The 18960-nt window shown below is 39.0% G+C and overlaps 1 protein-coding gene across 1 annotated transcript in view; it reads right to left on the minus strand.

Moving 5' to 3' along the window:
- LOC126092434 (5'-3' exonuclease PLD3-like) overlaps positions 1–18960 on the minus strand; it is a 104669-nt gene that overhangs the window by 43028 nt on the left and 42681 nt on the right. Inside the window, exons 3-5 of the mRNA XM_049908033.1 lie at positions 16064–16225; positions 14085–14265; positions 10948–11082 (exon numbers count right to left, since the gene is read on the minus strand). Coding sequence (XP_049763990.1) covers positions 10948–11082; positions 14085–14265; positions 16064–16225 — 478 coding nt within the window. The remainder of the gene's footprint in view (positions 1–10947; positions 11083–14084; positions 14266–16063; positions 16226–18960) is intronic.

Raw genomic sequence — 18960 nt, forward strand, 5'->3', positions numbered from 1 at the left:
CGTCCCAGCACTTTAGGAAACTAAATCCAGGAAAAACAATGCGTTTGGAAAGTCGTCTGATGCGAGACAATATGCACAGAGTTTATTTTCGTATTGCTAAAGTATATACACAAATTCCACAAATTACAGCACGGTAGCTTCCGAACCTCTAAAATAGAGATTGCGTTGAGGGATGCACTTTTATCAGCCAGTCATAGTTCATGTCACGTGATCTCGCTAGCGAATGACGGCAGTTATTCTGAGCACGAGGCCTACGAGAAAGACAGGCCGTGGCGCGTACGTTACGAACGTGGACCGAGCTCGCTCAACTCAGCAAAGTGCGTTTCTACAGCGGTTAACTCGCAAATAGATGTGTATGTACGAACGAGAATTGCATCGTCTATTGGCATCCACTGATATTAGTCCACTGATAGGAAGTCCGTAGGCCTAGTAACAGGCTCTAATTTGGCAATTAAAATCGTGCCAAAATGATTATCAGTTGCGTAGAAAAGTCGAGGTGTTCTGGCATGAAGAGACTTGTGACATTACCCAGTAACACATTATGCACATTTTTTTGAAGGTCAATTACACTTTTTGCCATCGATCGCATAATTTTTTATCTATGTAAAAACAACATTAAATATGAAAACTAACTTGAAGCTCGGTCTTTTTTTGGCGTGTATTACACGTTAAGTCATATCAAATACAAATGTGCCGGTAAAATTTTAAATAGTGGCATAAATGAGTTATCTTCTTGGCCCGACATTTTTCAAATGGCTGATCCTCAAAGTGTTACGTTTTGAATGAGAGTTATAACGCCCTGTGATTTAAGAAATTCACTGCACATTCTCACACGTAACATAAATCATCTTGCGTGGAAATTTCCTTTGAAAGTAACGCATCTCAAGCCACTATTCGTAATATTTTCTGGTGATCTGTTAGAAATGTAAACAATTGTGACGTCACACACATCGAATGCACGTTACGGACATACTGCATAATCTTCGACCTAAAGCCTTTGACACTTAACGGTGTCAGCAAGCTGGTCTGTGCATTGTGTAAATTACCCATTTTCTATGCAACTAAACTTTTGTTTTGGTGTTATTCTCTGATTTGTGTTTCATTGCTGCAATATTATTCAGCAGTAGTGGACTAAAGTTCTTTGTCAGCGTATCAGATCTTACACGTCACACCTACAAAACTTTAACTGAAATCTAAAACAACGAAAAATCCCGGAATTCTAATAAATTCCCGGATTTGTCCCGCATGAAAAAATTCCCGGGGTTTTCCCGGAATTCCCGGATGTCCCGGGCCGTATACACCCTGGACACTTAAAGTAGTAAAGGAGTTTTGCTATTTGGGGAGCAAAATAACTGATGATGGTCGAAGTAGAGAAGATATAAAATGTAGACTGGCAATGGCAAGGAAAGCGTTTCTGAAGAAGAGAAATTTGTTAACATCGAGTATAGATTTAAGTGTCAGGAAGTCGTTTCTGAAAGTATTTGTATGGAGTGTAGCCATGTATGGAAGTGAAACATGGACGATAACTAGTTTGGACAAGAAGAGAATAGAAGCTTTCGAAATGTGGTGCTGCTGCAGAATGCTGAAGATTAGATGGGTAGATCACATAACTAATGAGGAAGTATTGAATAGGATTGGAGAGAAGAGAAGTTAGTGGCACTACTTGACTAGAAGAAGGGATCGGTTGGTAGGACATGTTCTGAGGCATCAAGGGATCACCAATTTAGTATTGAAGGGCAGCGTGGAGGGTAAAAAACGTAGAGGGAGACCAAGAGATGAATACACGAAACAGATTCAAAAGGATGTAGGTTGCAGTAGGTATGGGGAGATGAAGAAGCTTGCACAGGATAGAGTAACATGGAAAGCTGCATCAAACCAGTCTCAGGACTGAAGACCACAACAACAACAACAACAGCAACAGCAACAACAATCAGGGGAGAATTTCAGGTAAATAGGATGAACAGGACTAATTATAGTAGAAATTCAAGGAATGGTTGGGTGGAGAATAACCAGAATGGGCATGGAAATGGTAGGAGAAATTCAAGTAAAATAAATGGAGGAGATGATTTTTAATTCTGGGTCAAACCATTTAAACTGGATAACGGTCCAGTTTTGGCTCACACTAGCGCAGGTAGTGATGAAGAGCCACTTGTATATAAATGTGCTATAATCACAGGTAAGGGTAAAGAAACTGATAGTGGTAAGACGAATGTAATTTCTAATTCTAGTGAGATGTTGAATGATAGTGTGGGTAGCAATGTTTATCCCATAAAAGGTGAGGAGGAACTTATTAAAATAAAATTAAGTGATGAAACTGTGTGTTAATGTTGCTCAGGATGTCCAAAGTGTCGAAACAGATGTTAAATTTTTAAGAGAACATAAGGAAGTCAGGTGGTTTGCTTTGTGGTCTAATACTGGAAACAAGGATTAACTATATGTGATTGCAGTCTTTCTCGGCATATTCCACTGATGAATTCTTCTTGGGCGTCATCTTGTTGCAACGTTTCGATGAGTTTCGTACCCATCATCTTCAGGCAATGTGTCGGGATGCTGTGTTCAGCATATCTATATAGCTGCTTGGCTGTTGTCTGCTTCTGTAGGCCAGCCAATCACGTTCCTCCAGAAAGAGGTACAGCATCGGTTATAGTGGGGGGCCATGGCACAGCCTGGCATCCAGACACAGTGGCTATCCAATCTGTCTGCTGACGTGGCTTCCTTCAGATCGGAGCGTTCCTGACGTATTTTGTCAATTGCGGGATTCCATACTGCACTGAGCTGAAAACTGCTATCCCTGTTAACTAAATTGTTGTGCAGACGTATCTCCAATGTCTCTTTGAAGATCGAGTCCCAGAAACAATTGGCACTGCACAGCTTCTTCATTTTTTCGATTTCGAAGGTGTGTCCCTTGGTAATGCTATGTTCTGCTATCACGGACTTGCTTGCCTGTCCTAGTCGTATGTTCCTGATGTGTTTAGTACAGTGCTGGGAGATACATCATTGTGTCTGCCCGATATATTCCATCTCACATTCGCACTCAATACTGTAAACGTCTGGTGTCTGCAACCCCAGCTGGTCTTTGGTTGAGCCAAGTATATCTAACTTTTTGCGGTGTGCAAAAGATGGTTGTTATTTCGTGCTGCTTTAATATTCTTGTGATCTTGGCTGTCGGCAGTCCAGCAAATGGCAGAAATACCACACATTTTGCTTCGTCTTCTTCTGGTTTCTCCTCTCTCCTCTTGTCTGCACACAATGCACGTCTTATCAACTAATTAGCCAAATATTTGAGGATAGTGAAAGTGACAGTGGGTCTGATTCTGACAGCAGTTGTAATGATGATAGCAGTGACAGATCCAGTAGTGATGAGGATGAGGTATTTGAATTTATAATTGATAATGATGGCCAGGAGGTAAGTAAAGAGTGAATGGAGGAGGATAATATTAGGCCTAATGAAGAGTTAGAGTTTGAGAGGGGTAATGAGGAAGAGAACCATGCTATCTGTCATTTGACTGTGTCTGATAAACAATTTGGTAAGCAGCGTGATAATTCTTCTAGGGAAAGGATTAATGAGGATTTGTTGTATGAAGAAGATCACACTGTAAGTAAAAAGGAAGTGTGGCACCCTGTAGTAACAGCAAGTGTACAAGGTATACATGTTACGTGTTTACTTGACAGTGGTAGTGATTTGAATGGTATTTCACAGGCATTTTTTTTAATCTATTAAGAACACAGAGGGTACAGTAGTAATGTCTGTTTCTGGAATAAAAATTATTGGTGCTACTGGTAAGCTCTCAAAAAGTGTGAAACAAGAGGAACAATTAACTGTGGAATTAGCAGAACAGCTGCTGGAGTGCAAATTCTTGGTAATTCACAATCTTAGCATTGATGTAATATTTGGGACTAATTTCTTGTGCAAATGGTGTGTAAATATTGATTTTGCTAGTGGTAAATTTATTTTTAAATGCAATGGAAGTAGATTGTTGGGTTGTTTTTGGGGAAGGAGACCAGACAGCGAGGTCATCGGTCTCATCGGATTAGGGAAGGAAGTCGGCCGTGCCCTTTGAAAGGAACCATCCCGGCATTTGCCAGGAGCGATTTAGGGAAATCATGGAAAACCTAAATCAGGATGGCCGGACGCGGGATTGAACCGTCGTCCTCCCGAATGCGAGTCCAGTGTCTAACCACTGCGCCACCTCGCTCGGTGGAAGTAGGTATGAAGTATCATTTCTGAAAGGTATGGACAAGTGTGTGCTAGATGAATTACATTTGCCATTAAGAGTTTTAACCACTGAGCAGGTTACTGATGAAGAAGTGGGGAATGGAGTGTGCATTGAACCGGAAGTAAGACCTAGCAGCAAATAGGGGGCTTCAACAATCTGTGTTGAATTCATTATGTGGCGATAATGCTTACCCCAGCTGTCTGTCTCGTTTTCATGTTTAATAGGCAGCCGAACTCTTCTCCTATCCTATCTGTAGTTCATAAGTGAATCAGAAGAATGCTTCAAATTTCATGTAACTTTGTACAGTAGCATGCTTTAGTATAGAAATATTGTAGAAAAGGTTGTTATAGGGTTATCTATGTGTGTATACAGATTATATTGTGTCAGTTTTAAGTAATAGAATCATAAGAGGATGTAAGGAAGTAAAGTGGTACCATGGTTAAGGAATTTCTGTAACTCAAAGAGGTAAGGTAAACTGAAGATGAAAGGTGTCAGCATATGTCAATGATAATTAACATTTGAAGTAATCAGCTCACGTGTGAAATTAGGTAATTTGGTGTAGCAGCAGAGACAATGTGCAGTATAAACCATCTTGAATACTAGATCTTAATATTAACTGTGGTATAATAGAAGTGTTTATGTTCAATGCCATCAGTGGAGATAACTATCAATATCTGTGTCACGATACAGCCTTTTCTAACATTAAAGAATTCCAACATTAAACATAGTTGCCTGGAGTAATGTGTGTAGAATGTATTAGCAAGACTTGTATGTATATTGCCGTTCAGGCTAGAATACAGTGAAATAATAGTTTGTCTAAGTGATAATTTTGTCTGATCAGTAATGAGAGTTAATTTAGCCTTAACATAAGGATCTGTTACAGTGGAGTGTTTTTCAGTAGAGTCAATTTTGCATTAGTTAAGCAGAGCAGGTCATTATTTATTAGCTAATGAAACAATACTGAAATATGAAAATAATGAATAATGTTAGGGTCTTACTGGTTAGGGAGCCCGTCTCTACAGTCGGGACAGTTTTTGAGAATGTGCTCCACTAGTTAACAAGATAAGAAATGTAAGTGAAATAATGGTGCTGAAAGACATGATTAATGCAAAAGATAACTGTCTACAAACATATGTGTTGTAACTGCATTGATGATCTAATTTTGAACTAGGCAACATTGGGTACTGTGTATATTGTGCAATTCATGACACTGCAGCTGGGAATGAGAGCTTAACAGAAAGAGAAATATTTTAGTGAGGTAAAAGTTATATAATGCTGCATTATTGGACCTAGATGTTATCTGAAAACTTCTATTATGAGCTTAAAGTCATAATACTGGAACAAAGAGCAATAATTTTGCTGATTCACTGATAACTGTGGTGCTAGACTGAGGTGGATATTCTGACAGGTAAACTATGTAGTAACATGTTGTGAGGATTTAATTTTCTAGTTGAATAAGAGTAGTGCTCAGAGTTGAGTGGAGAAGTAGAGCAATGATTTGGTACAACTTCCATCCCCTTAATTTTGATTTGAATAGTAATTAAGCTATGTGATGGAGACTATTCCTTTTTCATAACATAATGATTAGTAGATCTATGCTACTGCACATCTTGAGTATTTACTAGAGGTAATGCACATCTTGAGTTTTTGCTGTTTTGCAAATGGAAAAGAAACAAAAACATTTCAAGTTTAACCAGTTTCAGACAGTTATGACTTAGGAGTAATACCGGGTGATCAAAAAGTCAGTATAAATTTTAAAACTTAATAAACCACGGAATAATGTAGATAGAGAGGTAAAAATTGACACACATGCTTGGAATGACATGGGGTTTTATTAGGGGGGAGGGGGGGGGAAACGAAGTATTGCTAGACGCATGAAAGATCTTTTGCGCGCGTCGTTTGGTGATGATTGTGTGTTCAGCCGTCACTTTCATCATGCTTGGCCTCCCAGGTCCCCAGACCTCAGTCCATGCGATTATTGGCTTTGGGGTTACCTGAAGTCGCAAGTGTATTGTGATCGACCGACATCTCTAGGGATGCTGAAAGACTACATCGGACGCCAATGCCTCACCATAACTCCGGACATGCTTTACAGTGCTGTTCACAACATTATTCCTCGACTACAGCTATTGTTGAGGAATGATGGTGGACATATTGAGAATTTCCTGTAAAGAACATCATCTTTGCTTTGTCTTACTTTGTTATACAAATTATTGCTATTCTGCTCAGATGAAGCGCCATCTGTCTGACATTTTTGAACGTTTGTATTTTTTTGGTTCTAATAAAACCCCATGTCATTCCAAGCATGTGTGTCAATTTGTACCTCTCTATCTACCATTATTCAGTGATTTATTCAGTTTTCAAATTTATACTGACTTTTTGATCACCCGGTATTTTGTAGTGTAATGTGCAATTGATTTTAAAATTTTTTTTAGTCCACACCTTTCATACTACAGCCAAATTTAGTGCTAATTATTGTAATGCTATGCACACCATGTATTTATTTATCATGTAATGAATATCATTTGCCATTAGTGTTAAACATATTTTTTCTCAGACTTGAATTAGAAGCACAAGTTTACTAAAGCAGGGCATTTTGTCTCATTTTTTCATGTACTGTGGCACAGGAGAACCACCTCCAAGGGAACTAATTGTGGTGCATTTCCTTGCTAACTGCCACTTGGACCTGTTTAAGGCATGGACAGCTTGGTGAGAAAGTGTGTTAAAGCTCATTGAAAAAGTGAAAGTGATTGCAAAACATACTAAACACTGAGCAAGTGAAATTTTTGCCTGAACATGAACTGCAATGTGCAGTGTAATTTAAACTTTTTTTTTTTTTGTTCAACCCATGAGGATTTATTTTGTTTAGCACGACAGGGCTTGTACAAAGTGGTATGTGTTTTAAAATGTAATCCTTGTTTAACCCAAAAAGGACATAACTGGTTATGAATATGCTTAAATTTTGTTGAAAGTACCGTATTTACTCGAATCTAAGCCGCACCTGAAAAAATGAGACTCGAAATCAAGGAAATAAATTTTCCCGAATCTAAGCCGCACCTGAAATTTGAGACTCGAAATTCAAGGGGAGAGAGAAGTTATAGGCCGCATCTCCAAATCGAAACAAAGTTGGTCCATTGTAATATGAGACACAATTTCGGGCGAATGAATGACGATACAGCTACAGTAGTTTGGTTCGAGTCGTAAGCTTAGCAGTTAAGCTTTACCAGGTAGCCATTGCTATGCGTCAAGCGCTCCGTCCGTATTTATACGGGTACCCTTCCTTTTCCACGTGCCTCGTCTTGTTTGAATTGATTGCTTATTTTTTCTTTGATCTGATAAGAAAATGCATTACTGTACTGTGTCATGCATTGTTTGTCGCATTCTGGTAGTGCGTGTTTACGGCCTGTAGCCGCTCACGGCAGGGCTTGCTTTTGTGCGCGCTACCGCCGCTTACAATAAGAAAAAAAAAGAGAGGATTCGTCTCATTAGCGAAACAATGGCAAGAAACTGCTATTTGCTGTTACTTACACTCCTGCTTTCTTTGATAATGATCAACAACAACCAAATAATAGACTGCGTATGATAGAAGATGTTCTGAACGAGAGTTTAGCGAAAATTTTTCTCCGTTTGAAAATCTTTGCATGCACCTCTTTAGTACATTACATTCTATACAGAAATTAGAGTCATCGTAGATGTAAAAATCTAGTCAATTGCCATGCTTCATTTCTGACTGTATCACTATTAAGCATAAGAATAATACGAATATAAACATGACATGACATGTATATTCCTCCGCGTTTGCTGTTGTCTCACTCTAGTTTCGTAGTTTATTAGGCAGACAGGACTTAAATGAGATAGCAGCCAACATGAAACAAAATGTTTATATTCGTATTATTCTTATGGTGACGAGAATACTGCATGTGATTCACAATTTGTAAAAGTTCCTATTAGCAACCAACTCGTCTCACAGATAGGAAAAAAATTCAGAAAGTAGAGTTGGCCATATTGACAAACATCCCAAACAGTCTTGCCAGTCGGCCCGTATTACATTGAAATGCTGCTACATTCGAAGATGAACAATACGGAATTTGTATTTACTTCGTTGGATAATGTATGAAAATGCAGTGGTCGAAACTCGGGGCGGAGAAAAAAGCTCGTCTTCCACTTTTTTTTTTTTAATTTATTTCCTGATGCAGAGGTTTTGGTGCCAGTATTTATCTTTGTGCCTACAAAGCATGCCTGTGTAGCGCTACATATATTCGACGGCAGAAGTTAGTTGTGGCGGCACCCACCAACATTTTTCAGAACTTCTGCTTGCTTTGCACTCGATTCTAAGCCGCAGGCGGTTTTTTGGATTACAGAAACCGGAAAAAAAGTGCGGCTTAGATTCGAGTAAATACGGTATAACTTGTAGATACTTTGTGATCTGTATGTATATATTTTGTACGGGGATTTTCGTATGGCCAGTGTATATAAGTATAAATTTGAAAAACATATGTACTGTAGTCTTGATAGGATTTCTTATGTAATATTTTTTGTGTGTTTAAACCCAATTTCTGGGGTCATGAGTGGTCATTGAATATTTCAGTTAGCTATTTGCAATACCTATCTGCTCAATCCAATTAGAGGGTGATGTGACGATGCAAGCTAGGCTAGGATGATTTTAATTCCGCTCTTGTTTTTACCATCTGCCTCCTTAAATTTGTTTTGTTACTTTTAACTAATCATCATTAACATACGTGAATATAATCTGAATTTTCAGATGAGAGAAAGATTGGCCTGTTTTAAAGAATATAACACCAGATCTAGTTTTGTGCTTAGTTTTGCATATGTAATTGATTTTCTAATTTATTTTGACTATGCCTAGTTAGTATCTTGTTATAGGATGAAATCAGTCATTGTTCTGGATCTTGTATTCTATTGTTGACATATAAAGAAATATAAATTTTGCACTAATTATAAATGTTTAGAAGATGAAATGCTAGTAATATCAAAGTATCTATTTAGCTCTATTCAAAAACATGTTAGCAAAACCAGCCCTTCGTTAATTCCAAAGTAATTAATAGTTTTGCCAAAAGTACTATTTGTGTAACTATATTTGTTAATTTCATGATTTAAACAAATAATTCGGCCTAAACCTTGTAGTAGGAGAAACTGTTAAAAAGACGCATTTTTTCAATGTATTCAGCTAATTGAATTGTTTAAGTTTTAATTGTAATTTCTGTAAATTTAACTTTAAGCAATGTGTAGTTTCAGCACCTATTATTGTGATGATATATAAGGGCCCAATTTTTGGTCATGAGACAGTCAGTCCATGGCCGACTTTCAGATGAGTAACCTGTGCTGGTTATAACAACAACAATGCTTCAAATTAACTTAGGAATAAGTGTTAAACAATTAGGCCATGTGTAAAAACAGTGACAGTGTCTGCTCCATACATAGATGATCATTCTTCAAGAACTGTGAACTATGTTGTTTGGTTTCACTGTTTGTAGACGTTCGACAAGAAATTACTGCAGTAGTATGTGGAGTTTTACCTGCAAACTATTAATGAGGCTCATGGAAAGTTTAAACAATAGTGCACTGGCCATACACATATAACTGTGTATTATTAGGGGGGTGCGCGAAGTGAAAATTTAAGTACTGTAAAACATAACTGTGCATCTATCATCTACATCATTTAGTCAGTGTCTGAATCCGCAACCGATTTTTCAGCCAGTGCAGCAACACAGTACGAAGACACCGAGAACAGTCAACAAACAAGGATCAACAAAGATAAAAGCAGGCAGAACAGCCACAACGGGAGGGAGGGGTAGCAGATGCGTGGGATACGGATGTGATATGTCAGTGTGAGCCAGCGGTGCCTGAAGAAGGTGATGTGGAGATGTGGATTGGGAAGGAGTGACAAGACAGAGGAATAGGGAAGACAGGACAAAAGAATGGGGAACTGTTGGGTCGAGGGGGAAGGGGCAATGGGTTAGTGGACATTAAGACCAGGAGGGTTATGGGAGCAAGGATGTGTGGCATTTGCGAAGTTCAGAGAAGCCAGTGGTGAACGGAGGGAAGGATCCAGATGGCCCAGGTCATGATGCAGCCATTGAACTCTAGCATGTTTCCCTAAATTACCTGAGGCAAATGCCAGGATGGCTTGAACTATTAGGTATCAGTCAATTTCCTGTCTCATACCTGTCCAACTAGACCTGTAGCTGCGTAGATGCCTGTGTATATATGCATTAAACTACAACATCATGACATACCCAGTACCCTAATAAGTGATCCACAGATGAATAAAACTATTACTACTACCGCTGCTGCTGCTGCTACTACTATGGTGTTACAAAGATGAAAGTCAAATGTAGGTAGGTAGGTAGGTAGGTAGGTAGGTAGGTGTGTGTGTGTGTGGGTGTGTGTGGTGGGGGGGGGGGGGGGGGAAGGGGGCAGTGGCAAGAGGGGTGGAAAAAGGTGTAATCCAGTGGAGCCTGTCAATTTAGCACAAAACAAGTTCTTAAAATGAATGATACCATCACAAATGATGACCCGGGCGCTGATAACCACGCAGTTGAGCGCCCCACAAACCAAACATCATCACAAATGATGACAGATGTGGTATCTTCTGAAACACTGTAAAATGTTAAGGTATTTTCTCTGATGGAACCAAACATTCTACCATTGTAATGGCAATTTTCCCCATACAGTTTAGTTTCACACTAAGCAGAAATTATGGAAATACCTCAGCAGCTCCATGCCTTATGAGATCTTCAGTGTCCAAGTTTGGCTGTTTTGGATTTGGAAAATTTTGTGCAATCCTCAGAGTAATACTTCTATTAGCACCTGCTTCCATTAGAGCTTTGAACACATCTTCTCCCTGAAATCACAGAAACCACATTCATTACTTACATATAATTTTTCTGTTTTATTGTAGTCAGTTATTAGCTGATAAGGTACTGTTCAGACATTCATTAAGTACTTTGCTTTCTCAAAAGAAATTTGGAGGCCACATTTTTCTGCTTGTTTCGTCAGTGTATTTACCTGTTTCACAGCTATCCCCATGTTTCTTGGCAAGATTGCCAAGGCTTGGGTGAATGCAAGGCAGCTGACTGACATCACTCCTTGAACCTCTAATGCAAACTCTGTACAGTAATCTTTCTGTGGCTACTTCCTTTTCCCATTCCAGGATTACCTCTTCTAACACATTCCATCACCAAGCTAGATCCCAGGTAATTAAAATTGGATAGGTATTAAATGTATTTATTTATTTACAATTGCAGTTTCAGCTATTGTGCTGTTTTCAACAAACAACTCAATGTGAAATATGTCAATGCATATCCAGTTCTCCTTAATAGGAAATCATCCTTTACATGTTTCCATCTCATATGCACAATGAACAGGAAAATTTGTCATGCACAGGGTGTATACAGGGACAAGGAAAAAAAATTCCCGGATTATTCCCGGATTTCTCCCGGATATCCCGTTTAAAAAATATGCTTTTTCCCGGGCGACCTACTGTCACTTAGCACAGAAAAAGTTCCCTCAAAACTGTAAAACTTATCAATCCTTTGAATGGTTAACGTTTTATATAATCGCGTAGAACTTCCCGGAAAAAAAAGAAAAGCCGGAGCAGAGAAGTTTTGGAAAGACCTTTGATTTGCAGCAACATATACGCTGCATATTTTCGTATTACGAAAGTATAAATTCGAATTGCACCAAACACAGCTTGTTAGTTTCCGGAGCGTTGCAACCGAGGTTGTGATGTCCTTTTGTAAGCGAGTCATATCTCAAGCCACGAGATCTCGCCAGCCGATGACAGCAGCTATTCAGAGCATAGGGCACGTGTTATAGTCAGCCACTAGCAAGATTACTGGTTACATAGCGCTAACACACAAGAGGAAAAGTCAACGGTTTACATTAATGTACACAGTACCGTATATCTACAAGAAAAGCTAAGCTTTCACGTGTAATATTGGTCTTTTTTTTGTGTGATATACTTTAAGATACATCACACAAATGTGCCAGTAAATTTAAAATTGTGACATAAATGCCTCAGCTCGAAATTCTTGAAGTGTCTGGTCCTCAAACTGTTCAGTTTCGAACGCTCTGTGATTTAGATATCCATCCCACTTTCACACACATAACATAATTCATCTTGCGTAAAAATAAATTTACTTTGAAAGTAACGCTTTTCTAACCACCGTTCGCAATACTGTTAGTTATAGGTTCGATTTACCAGTTGCCAGAGAGCGCCAAAAACGAATTATTGTGCGTGTGCAACTGCAGTGGTGTAGGAAGCCCGCATGTTCGTGTGTATAAAGCACTAAGAGAGCTTACACTACACCATAAAAGAAACAGGGCATCAGAGGATACTCCAAAAGTCATCAAAATTTCGTGAATCATACTAAAATGCATAATTCGGCTTGAAGTGCACATTGGTTTTTTTTCCAGATTCACAATGAAGTAGGTCCCATCTGATATTAAGCTTTTCAGTGTGGTTTTTGGGATGTAAATTTTCTTGGAGTACCAGTACTCTACGATCTCATGTTTGGTTCTTTATTATGGCATAATGCCATACATGGCAGAAGATGATAACGTGCACTTGAAATTCACCGAACAGTTGGAAGTACCCAAAATTGTTAAATGAAACACTTCGTTTCAAATAAAATGATTGCCTCAGCGGAATTTCTTTAGCAAAATTTCAAAAATAACTTCATTCTTCTGCAAGACGATTAATGCTTGACTGCTACTAACTTGGAAAGAAAATAAAATCAGAAACTGAAATTAATAATATATTTTTGCCCTCTGTAATTATGTGAATGCATTTTAATTCACTTGATAGCTCCCGGCCACAGAAATCCGTTTTGTTTTCATTTGACGTGGGAGCTGTACACGAAGAGAAGCATCGAAATCACTTAACGTAAACACGGGTCACGTGGAGACTAACCCCCTCCCCACTACAACTCAGATAACTCTGTGCAAGAGCGAATCTGGCAGTTAGGGCGCGTGAGAAAAATTTTTCTCGTTTGCATCTGGCTGCTTGCCGCTACTACCGATGCAGCTAACAGCCAAACTTCAAGAAGCGGGAAGCGAGAGAAGGTACTGCTTATACGCGAGTCAAATGCGCATGCGCAACAGACCGCTGGCAACTGGTCAAACGAACCTAATGTGAACAGTTGTGACGTCATGCTCGTAGCAAGCAGTTTATTGTTACGAAGAATTACAGTCTGCGCCCTACGGCCTTTAACATATTTTTGCTATCTGTAGACGCTTGTGCGTGCACGGTGTTTTGTTGTCGTAAAATGCACATTTCCTTTGCCACTACAGTTTTATTTTTTTCCCTCTCGTTTATATTTTATTGCTGCAGTATCATTCTCCAGTAGCACGATACAACAACATTCTTTGCTAGAGAATCAATTCTGCAGTCAAAACTACAAAAATGTAACAAAGCTAAAACAATGAAAAATTCCCGGAATTCCGAAAAATTCCCGGGTTTTTCCCGGTTTTCTCCCGGATGAAAAAATTCCCGGGTTTTTCCCGGAATTCCCGGTTGTCCCGGGTCGTATGCACCCTGCATGCAGCACTTCATATAACAATGTCTATCAAATTCATGTCAATGCTGCACTCTTACTGTTCCCTATGCATGCACCAGATGTGACATTTGACCAATGTTCCAATCACCTTCTGAGGAAAAGTAAGTACCAATGTTTCTGCCCATTGTTTTAACAGTTTTTCCTCTTCTTTTTATGCAATAAACAGCGTAACATTAAGAACATGTTACTGTACAGCAGACAACTAACTGCGGCAACAGGATGCTGTGAGGAGCAACTCTCTGCTACCATGTATCCATCAGATCACATAGCATATCTATTACTTTACCTGCCACGCCGAAGGGTGTTTATAGATGTCCGATCCTCTTAACGTCCAGTAAAATGAGGCAATTTCTATTGAATTTTCAGCATTCTCTATCATTGTCATCCAAGTCTGATACGTAGAAGGGTGAGGTGTTGAACCAGGAGGGTAAGTTAGTCCTTCTGGTATACTTTCCACTAGAGTGAACCTAAAGTGATACAAAATTTAATAATCAGATCAGCTTCAATACCATTCAAAAAGGAGATAAACCAAATTACACAAGAAAAACAAATAAAGTGTGTCTATCTGAAATAAATGATATATGTGATAGATCAGTTGTATTTTATTTGTGTCAATTACACTTTCAACAAACTACAATGATAAACTATAAATGAAACAGTTTTCTGCACTAGTTACTCTGCTAAATACTGTGTTTCAATTATAAAAAAATACATACTTTCTATTGGTTCTGACAAGCCTAAAATATTATTTACGTAACTCTCTGCCTGATTATGATGGTGTGTGAAACACAAAAATTGCTAACTCAATCTGTATATCTTGTTTTCATTTGGGGGGGGGGGGGGGGAATTATAATTATATGGTGATATTTAGAGTGCAAACAGATGTACAGTGTACAGAGTGCAAACAGATGTACGAGTGTAAAATGACGTGTTCCACATCATGTCGATTTATCGTGCAAAGTGATCCATGGAACATGAAAGTAACTAAACAGAAAATACTTTCATTTAAGGCTTAATATTTAGTCACTGTCATCACAATGCAATCTATTATGGACAAAATAAAGTTCACTGGTTCATTAGTTCCATTTTCCATTGATCATATCCACTGTAAATGGTATGTCAATTAAACCAAAATTAAAAGTAAATGAAATATGCCAATCTGGGAACCAACCAATTCTGGAAGTGTGAATCTAGAGCTACATAAGTAATCAGCATATCACCACATAGTACAGGACAATAAAATGGTGTACTGCAATAATCACTGCTTCTTTATTTATTTATTAATCCAGGGATCATACTACAATGATATAGGACTTGTCATCACAATACATTGAAAAATAACCCAAAAATGTAGACATGCACACAATAGACAAGTATGTTTTTATGAGGATTGCACAGTTGGGTGGTTGTGGCCTGTAAGGAAGCATCCCAGCATATGGCTGAAATGATTTAGGAAAACCATGGCAAACCTAAATCAGGATAGCTAGACAGGGCAAACTCCATCTTCGTGAACATGAGGTCGGTGTCTTAAAAATTTCATTCAACTGGCCTCCATTTCACAATATCAATTAATGTACTGCACATCCCGTGCACTAATTTCAGTCCATTTGGAAAGATGACTTCAGCCCATAAAGATTCAACTATGACTAATGCTTGTTTTCTTCATGTTCTCCACTCACATCACCTGAAGAACTGAGTCTGCAACCCCTTCACCTGAACACATGATTTTAGAATGTCAGAGAGAGATACTGGTAGAAGTACAGCTGCAAGAGTGGGTTGCGAGTCATGATTGGATAGCTCTAAGGGGGTGTCCCGATACTTTTGATATGACAGTGTACATTATCTGGTGCTGAAGCCCAACCGTCAGAGAATGGTACTTAAAATATGTATCACATTGTGCATATTGAGGAGTCAGTTGCTCATAGTCTCAAAGAGTTTGTAACAGACTTTAATCAAATACAACTGAACGACAAGCAATTTCCAAGATACATAACCAAGGCCCCCCCCCCCCCTTTCTTTCAATGCAATGAGTCACAGAAACACAGTTGCAATATATGGCTTTAAAAAAATGCCTTCTTCTTCTTCTTCTTCTTCTTCTTCTGTCCACAGACTAGTTTGATGCAGCTCTCCATGTTACTCCAACCTGTGCACGCTGCTTCAGCTTCAAATAACTACTACAACTTTCATCCATTTGGATGGTACTATACAATGAGTAAACTTTCACCATTTGCATCACTTAACCACATAAATAACTACTTTGCTTACCTGCAGGAGTCTTCACAGACAGACGAGTTAGATGAGCTGCCACCTTTTCCGTGGTGACTATTCTGGTGGTCTAGAAGAGGCAGCAGCACAACCAGTACTATGAGGATAAGGATGATGGTGATAGGAATGCAGGAAGGTCTGCACCAACCGCGGGGACCCCACCTGGAACACACACACATCATGCTATTACTTTCAATTTTGAAGACGAAAGAAAGAGTTCAATCATATAGCGAAAGGAGCAACATGGAAAACAAAATTAAAATTATTTTACTTCTTACTAAACACTAGTGTAGACCTAATAACCATTTGTTGGGTTCTTAAAAACAATCCCTTTGAAAAAAATTTATTACACATTACTTCAGATATGACAGACTATTTATGTCTTCTCTTTCTATCCACTTGCATCTGAGAAATCTCTCTCACAATAAAATACCTTAGAAAACGAAATTCTGCAAGAAGTTCTTGTATTCATAATTTTCAAAACTTATGTCCTCAACTCTCTTGAATGGATCCTTCAATGCATTATGAAAACTTCACTTGCATGTCACAAGTCTTGTCTCCAAATTCAAGATTCTGTAATCAAGTTTCCCAGCTGCACTTCAAGTAGTTTGAAGCTTGTGTTATTACAGTGCGTGTTAATTCAGGATCCTTCTAACATGTGATGTTATACTTCTTTGAATGGCAAGAGAGTAAAGGTTTTCACCTCATGTTTTACACCTTTCATGGGCATCATCCCACACCACTCCAACTGAACAGCTGTACCTTTTTTGTACACTACACCACCACTCACTAGCAAAAGTGTAAAGAAAACTAGACTCAAACTGCAGAGTAATACATCTGTGAATCATCATAAATACACAAACTTGAAGGTAGTATTCCCCTGGCAATGAGTAACGCAGGACAATAAGGAAATTACTTGGCAGACTGCGAGCAGTGATCAAGAGCTGTAACAGTAATGCAAAGCAGTGTGGTAGCCTGTAAGAAGGATGTTTTGGAATAGACAGAAAATACATGTCCTAGCTTTTTAGAGTCCATATTTCACTTCTGTACAAGATGAATAAAAACTTGAAATGACTGTATAAGAATCCCTTCGGAAAACAATTTGAGAGAGTGGGAAATGAAAACAGAAATTCCACTTGATCTGTAACGATAATTCTACAGTGAGAGAGTAGCATTGTATACCTGCAATTATAACAGACAGTAGAAATTTTGAATTGTTGGCTGTATTATCACATAATATAATAATGGAAACAATGTATGTTGAGATATATTTACATCGACATAATTAAAAATCTTGTCAGATCATTGGCACTTGCACAAGCTGATGCCATGTTGATCTGTACCCAACCAAATGGTGGAGTGGATGTGGCTAGTAGGGGAGGAAAAAAGCATCTGGAAGACAGGACAGGGCTGGACCTGGGTAGCGAGTGTGAGGTGATTCAAAGACTGGAGAAGACAAAGAGGCATGTGTTCCAAACAGACTCTGCCAATGGGGGCATACTGTGCAAGGTAGTGGAGGTGGTAGTGGTGGTATTTATGATGATGGTTATTCCTCGAAAAGGAATTCAGATGGCCAATTTTTCTTCCCCTTCATTGCGCTCTCCATTTTATTACTGTACTTCCCAGCCTATTTTTTTTTTTACATATATATGCCACTAAGTATTAAACTTTTGCTACTTGTTTCATAAGTGCCTAATCACTGCCGTGTGTTTCTAGTTGAGTGTCACTATTCTTTACCAGATATGATTTTTTTGCTAGACTTATTTGTAGTCCCCATTTTTCAAGTTCCTGATATAAATGTTGTATCAAACTCTATGTCATCTTCATTTTGTGCTACAACATAATCATCTGCAAAACTTAATGAAAACAACCATACATCATCATTCCTTGCAGCTGATCTTTGGTTTTCAGGGAGCCAATTCCATGTATACATTTACCAAGATAGGGGATATACTACAATATTGTCTCGGTTGTTTGTGGTGCAGGAGTTTATTAGATGAGGTAGTACCCGAGGAGATATTGCTCTATTTCCTAGCAAGCAGATATCTTATGTGCACCCACAAATCTGCAGCTGGCATCAGCCAAGTGAATGTGGAATGATTAAATGCTCCCCTAACTAAATTGTCAGCCAGTTTATTCCCTGGGATACCCACATGATTTGGCACCCCATGAAAGACAACTGAACAGGCAGCACAACAAAGGTCAGTGAGAAGATAATCAATAGCGAAGACCACAGGTTGGCAAGAATAGTACCTGTCAATAGCCTGGTGACTGCTCATCAGCTCAGTACATATTAAAACATGGTCAAGGATGGCCCATTTAATAAAATGGAGATCTCTTCTAATGCCTTTCAGCTCTGCCATAAATACACTACATGTTCCCAGCACCAAATGGTGTTCCATACTGGCAGGAGATGTAAAAGCATATTCCATCAGACCCACAGTTTTTGAGCTGTTGGCATAAAAGATACTAGCACCTTGGAACTCTTGAAGAACAGGACATACAGATGATGAAAGGTCATGTAAGCGGCCGAGGCCTTAGAACCTAATAAGAACTGGTTCTAACCCATGGCATGAGCACCATCCAAGGGGGAGTGAGTGGGAAAATAGGGAGCACAGTCCAGGAAGAGGAGATGGAGATCTTGGCAGAGGGAAACAAGGCGCATTCCAACTTTAAATCTTACTCAAGGGCGGGAATCAGGATGATGACATGCCTTGTATGTAAAGAGAATGGGTTACATGGGATGATCAGGGAACTGTCAGTTGGTGATTGGATGGAAGCCCAAGAACTGATACCATTGAATCTCAAGAGGGAAGACAGATGATTCTGCAAGGACATTGCCTACAGGACAAGTCAGATAGGCACCAGTGGCCGGAGAGACCCCATGATGGTGGACT

The sequence above is a fragment of the Schistocerca cancellata genome, chromosome 7 (genome assembly GCF_023864275.1).
Source record: "Schistocerca cancellata isolate TAMUIC-IGC-003103 chromosome 7, iqSchCanc2.1, whole genome shotgun sequence".
NCBI lineage: Eukaryota > Metazoa > Arthropoda > Insecta > Orthoptera > Acrididae > Schistocerca > Schistocerca cancellata.